Source organism: Spermophilus citellus (assembly GCF_964194105.1).
Source record: "Spermophilus citellus genome assembly, chromosome: 12".
Classification (NCBI taxonomy): domain Eukaryota; kingdom Metazoa; phylum Chordata; class Mammalia; order Rodentia; family Sciuridae; genus Spermophilus; species Spermophilus citellus.
The window spans coordinates 7,475,826-7,481,825 of record NC_138198.1 but is presented as its reverse complement, the minus strand read 5'-3'; the positions used below and the strand labels follow the sequence as shown (position 1 = coordinate 7,481,825).

Here is a 6,000-nt window from a genome sequence, read left to right as displayed (position 1 = left end):
CATGATTCTCTTCTCAGGCATTACGTCGGGGGGGACCTAGCTGCAGCAGGCCTTACTGTGGGTTGCATCTTCTTCCCGGGGACGCTGCAGATGCAGCCAGCACCTGACTCTGGGCTTGGTGTGCCAGATGAGGCCGTCACCTGCCTCTGCTACCTACAGCAGAAGCTGAGCTCCAACATCTCTGCTGTGGGCCTGTCCACTCCTCTGTTCTGTTTTTCTCTTTTTTTTCTCCTGTGTTTGGACCTGGGGAAAACCTTTCTGCTCAGGAGTCCTGTCCTCTAAGCTCTGTCCCTGGACTGGCACCAGGAGCTGCCAACCTGAAGGCCGTGCAGGCAGCGGGCTGGGATGGGCACAGGGCACCATGGACCCTGTCCTGTTTCTGAGACCCCAGAAGCCACCTCTCCTAGCTCAACCTGGGGCCCTTCTTCCCAGGCCAGGGGTGGCCTCTTGTGCCTGTGAGGGAGGGGTTGGCCTTGGGGAGGAGGAGGAGGAGGAAGGACAGGGAAGACACAGGGAGCCACCACCTGCCCATGGTGTGGCAGTTGTCACTGCCCCACAGGTGAGCAGTGGCATGTGCCTGGGCTGGGGCTATGGGGGCAGAGCAGGTGACTACTGAGACCCAGGTCGCCCAGACTTGTGGGTGTGGAGGCCTGAAGCAGATGACCCTAGTAGCCCTCTTGCCGGGGTGTCCAGTTGAGGGGATTCTGGGGACAGACCCGCAGTGGAGAGGCTCGTGGCTCTGCAGGCAGAGGCCCCTCACTGCCCCTGCTGGAGCTTTGGTCTCCTAAACCTGGCAAAAATGGGAAGAGCAGCCTGCGGCCTCCAGACCAGCCCCCACTGGCACCTGGCAGGTCTGCACGGTGGGTGACAGAGCCTGAGAGCCGGCCCTGCCTCAGGCCCACGGTGACATGGAGCTAAGTGCCCTTCGGCACCTTGCCCCTGATTCCTGGCAGTTTTACCTTCTGTGGACTGAGCTGGACCCTCTGCCACCCAGGGGTGGCTGGGAACATGGTGATTTCAGACTGCAGCAACGGCTAACATTTATCAGGGTATTTCACAAGGAAGGATACCCGGATGTCCTTTGTTTGTTTGTTTGTTTCTCTTTTCTTTTTCTCCCCGGATTTCTTTCACCTCTAGAAAACACTGCAAGCTCCCTCTGTCTCTCAGGCCCACACATTGTCCAGTACTGGCCTCGGTTCACACGCACAGCCACTGTGAGGTCCTGGAGCCCTGTCTCCCTTCCCGTCCCCACTGGGCTGCTGCAGCTGGAGACAGAGGTTGGGGTGACGGGCCCCACCCTGGGAGCCCCACAGCAGCCTCCGAACCCCCACAGACGGCAGTCCCTCTGGGAGTCACTGTGCCCAGGGGGCCAGTTCCAGCTGATGGCTCCGTGGGTCTCACAGGCTTCATCAGTCCGTGACTGTTTCCCCCCCTCAGGTGGGAACATCCTGGGGTGGTGATGAGATGGCAGGAATGAACGCAGCTATGGGAGCAGGTGGAGCCGTGTTAGGGCCCAAGCGAGGGTGTGAGCCTCGAAGAGGCCGAGAGTAGGAGAGTGACATCAGGGCTGCTCCAGCCACCACGTGGGGCTCTCATGCCTCCTGCACCTGAAGCCCTGCCCAGGCCCAAGCTGGGTGGGGCACTTGATGCGTTTGCTTGAGAGACAGTCAGAAGGACCAGGCCCCAGCTCCTAGGTGGGTGCATGGAGCTGCTTTGCTTCCTGAGCCTCAGCTTCCTCAGGGCGAAGCAAGACCAGAACATCCCATCAGCGCATCGAGCACCCGGCACACGGCCAGGTGTAGCAGGGACTCCACACACAGCCCAGGAGTCTCCTGCAGGAGCCGGTTCCCCCCACCTTGCCTCTGCCTCACCCCAGCTCACTATGCCCCGGCCCCACCTTACCTGTGTCCCCATCTACCTGTGACAATCACCCATTTCTGGCTCCCACCCACCCTCTCAGCCTCCCAGGTGGGCTACCCACATCTGCCCAGGTGTCCCCACATAGTGCCGTCATCAGTCTCTAACTCCCCCCCTCCCGCTGGCCCAGGGCTCTGTTGCACAGTACCCCCACCCTCATGACCTTTGTCATGTCCCCCACGTCTTGTACGCAAGACCCCAACACCCTTGGTTGGACCAGAGATGTAGAACTGCTGGGCCAGGGAGTAGCCCACGAAATTCTGTCACCCTTGCGTCATCGCTTTCCTTGGGGGGGGGCCCTGAGGCTGAGCCCACGTGCTGCGAGCCGGTGTTTATTTACACAGACAAGCACGGCATCCACCCACGAAGGGGACAGCCACAGTCTCCCACGCCCACCACACAGGGCCAGGGCCAGCCTCCCAGCAGTGTTTCTGAGTGTGATTGTTCAGGGACTGAGAGTCCTGCGGGACAGGGCAGGTCCACCCTTGGTCCCTCCGTAGGTAGCTCAGACAGGGCCGCGAGCTGTGAGGCAGAGCCTCGGAGAGGGCAGAGAAGGAAGGTAGAGCCCCAAGAAGCAAGTCCCAGCCCAGTTCCACAGGGGCCAGGGCAGACCCCAGGCAGCACTGCCCACTCCAGGAGCAACAGCAGACCCGGTGGGAAGCGGTCATCGCTGGGCAGCACCCACACAGCCTCCTCTGTCTTACAAGCCAAAGCAACCACAGGACCGACTCAGAGGACACTGCCTTTGACAGTAGCCCACGTTCCCTGCTCCCGCCACACTGCTGGGCTAGAGCCAGGCTTGGGCTCTTTCCTGAGACTTGCTGGGTGACTCTGGGCAAGCGGGTGGTCTTCTCCGGGCCTCAGTTTCTCCTCATCAAAGCAGAGAGACCCTCCAGGGTCTGAGCCTTCGGACTTCCCACCGCCCCACCCCCGCAGTGCTTCACTTCTTCATGTGGTCAGACGTGGCCTCCCAGGAGAAGCTCCTCGTGTCATTGTCACAGAGAGCAAAGCTTTGCTCAGGAAGAAGCTGCGCCGGTCGGGGCCTGGGGCTGCGGGGCACCAGGACTCTCCTGGGTGGTGTCCCCGAGGGCAGCAGCACGCAGTGCTCCCAGCCAGCTCTGCTGCAGCTCCCTGGAGGAGGCCCTGAAGTACCAGCGCTGCTGACCCTGCTGCAGCTTCCACAGGTGTCCCGCTGTCAGTCCCTCCTCGGGGTCTGGAGGGCCCACCCTGCAGCCAGACAGAGGGACGGCGTGCGGCAGCTGGCCATCCTGCAGCAAGAGAGGGTCACCACCTGAGCAGGCCCCTAGACTGCCATGCCCAGTGCCAGGCCAACTCTGAGCCGGAGGGGCCTGTGGACATGCCCGCATTGCCCTCGACCGCAGGACAGGCGGCCCCTGGGAGGACCCTGGCAGGGGGCCTTGTACACCTCACCAGAACCCCAGGCCCCGTGGCTTCCTTCTGATTCCCAAGCCCCAGGGAGCCGAGTCAGGACAGCCCCTGTGACACGGGCAGTCAGGAGCTGGGACTGAGAGGGACTGGGCAAGAGTTCCTGATGAACGAGGGGCTCTGTGGGCTTTGGAGCTGCACCTGCCACATTCTGTACTCCCAGCGGCGTCCAGCCAGGGCGAATGAACAGGTGAACAAACAAGTGTGTGTGGGAGGGAGGGGCCAGCCCTCTGTGCACCCTGCCTGCCCCTCATCCCCTGGTTGGCTCTGGGGTCCTGGCATCACCCTGTCTCCTCAGGGTGGGGAGGAGGGTTATTCTGGGCAGCTGGGAAAACTGAGGTCTAAGACCACAGAGTAGGTCAGCCCCAGGAGAGTGACCCAGACTTGCTGTGAGTGCTACAGGCCTGAGACTCTGGGCTGTGAGGACAGGCACATGACCTGGGACAGGGAACACATACCTGGCTGCTGCCACGCAGGTCCAGCACCCGGGGGTCTGATGCGGGGATGGTGGCCCATACCTCAATCCAGGATGTGCCATTGTCTGACAGCCACAGGGGGCCGCTGATGAGGCTGGGCTGGGGATCCACAGCGGGTGGTTTCTAGGAACACAGAGACAGGTGAGGTCACTGAACTGTAGAGGTGTCTCCCTTGAGGGGCCAGAGAGGCTCAGAAGGAGCTGGCCACAGAGATGCGGCTGACACCTGGAGGGAGGCTGGGCCCGGCCTCACTTGGTTCCAGGGGTCACTCCAGGCATTCTGAGGGGCTCAGGTGCCATAAAGTCACGAGGAGTTTGTAGAACATGGGGAGTGAGGCCACTGGGTCGAAACCTCAGGAGAAAAGCCTAACAGTAAGTACCAAGTGTGGGTCACCATGCAAAGGACCCTGCCGTTTCAGTTCTTCACACACCACATGCCACAGAGAAGCACACCCACCACACAAGCGTACACACACAATTCCCATGCCACACACACACACAACTCCCTCACCTGCCTCACTCACAGGTCCTCTGATGTGCTCTAGAGCTGCTCTGGAGAGGAGTCCCTGAGACATCTACATGTGGTTCCAACACCATTTGCTAGATCTGGTCTCTTAAGACCTGGTGGTCCTTTGAGGCCTGAGCCCACCCTCCACAGGTCTCCCAGAATACGTGTCAGTACTGACAATGCAGAACCAGGTGGGCCCAGGTGGGCAGGGCACGGAGCATCCTACTGGGCCTCCATTCTGCCCTGGTCCTCATATCCTTACATCTGTGACCTCTTAGAGCAAAAACCCAGAGAAGGGACCCCTGACAGCTACGAGCCAGGATGGTCAGGAGCTTCAACAACACATGGACCCCAGCCTATCTGGCCACCCAACTGAAGCCTTAGGAGGAAAACCAATGTTATAAACAGGTCCCAGGAGACCCAACTTCTTGAAGCTGGTGCGGAGAACATCATTGTGGGAAGCCATTCTGGACGCGTGATTGGGTGACTCCCGTTAAGGGCCTGAGGCACTTTGGCTCTGTCGAAGCTTTCCCGACCCTTTCCTGATGAGAGAGCCCATCCGTGTGGGGGTGTGCCTGACCACTGACCCCGGGGACCCAATCACTGACCCTGACCTTGGAGTGCAGCCCCCCCTCAACCTTCATTGGATGGAATTCTCCCCTGAATCTCTTGTTCCCCAATAAAAGGCTACTCCCCGGCGTATTCACTCTCTCTCTCTCTCCTGCTAGCCCTGAGTAATCCTCGCTGCCCTGCTGGGCGGCTAGAGGTGGGAACCAGAGAGGTGAGCCGTCTCGGACCTAGCAATAGAAATAAGGTAACCGAGTTTGTGTGTTTTATTTCCATCTCTTCTAACTAACTTTATGCCTAGAACCTCATTAATGAAACCATTGCGCAGGCCGCGTGGTAGACATCATAGTGTGTCAGGTGGAGAGAAAGGGCAATACATTTTTCTGGAAAAGCATGTTTTCCCTTTCTCAGATTTCCTAGGACTTCAGAATTCAGGGGAAGTAGGGGACCTCCCACGTTCCTCCAGGACCTGCCTGTCCTAAGGACTAGCAGGGAGGCAGGCCATCGGGTAGACCTCAGTGCTGGACTTGGGGGCAGCTCCATACTAATCAGGGCCACAGGGAGTGGAGCTGACACGTGTTCCCATCTAACCCCTGGATAAGAATCATTCCCAAGCCTCCACCCTGAGCCGTCCTGAGAAGCCCAATGTGCACTTACTTTGTATGATATTTTGCTTTCAATTGGCAAAATCACTCCAACTAGCTCTCCCCGGTTCCAGGACCTGTGAAGTCCACTGAGACCCCTTCCCCATCATTTCCAATCTGAGGAACCAGGGCCACCCACCTCTGTGCTCTGCTTGGAATCAGAGGGAGCCTCAGCACTGGGACTTGCAGGGGCCACCCGCTCTGCCAGGAAACACCCTCTGCAGACCCGGCTCTGTCTGCTGTTCTCAGCCTTGAATTCGGAGCACTTCCCACAGATGACCTGCAAGACAGAGAGCACCTGTGGCCCCGCAACCCAGGCAGAGGAGAAGGAGAGACTCAACACCGTGGGAGAAGTAACGGCTTGGCCTAGAATGAGGAGGGGGCCAGGAACCCCTTCTAAGGGCAGAGCAAGACTGGTGCCCCCATGTCCTGTCCTCCTTACC

At 59.6% G+C, this 6,000-nt stretch overlaps 1 protein-coding gene across 6 annotated transcripts in view; it reads right to left on the bottom strand.

Annotated features, from left to right (window-relative positions):
* Positions 1-2,239: 2,239 nt before the first annotated feature.
* The window catches only part of FGD3 (FYVE, RhoGEF and PH domain containing 3), a 43,788-nt gene continuing 40,027 nt past the window's right edge, over positions 2,240-6,000 (bottom strand). For 5 of the 6 annotated variants that reach the window (XM_081262729.1, XM_081262727.1, XM_081262728.1 and 2 more), the window contains 3 exons: positions 5,697-5,837; positions 3,822-3,962; positions 2,240-3,144 (listed from right to left, as the gene is read on the bottom strand). In XM_081262729.1, the coding sequence (XP_081118855.1) occupies positions 2,866-3,144; positions 3,822-3,962; positions 5,697-5,837 (561 nt within the window). In that variant the 3' untranslated portion in view covers positions 2,240-2,865. Of the gene's footprint in view, positions 3,186-3,821; positions 3,963-5,696; positions 5,838-6,000 lie in introns of all 6 variants that reach the window. The other variant, XM_081262732.1, reaches the window with a different exon arrangement.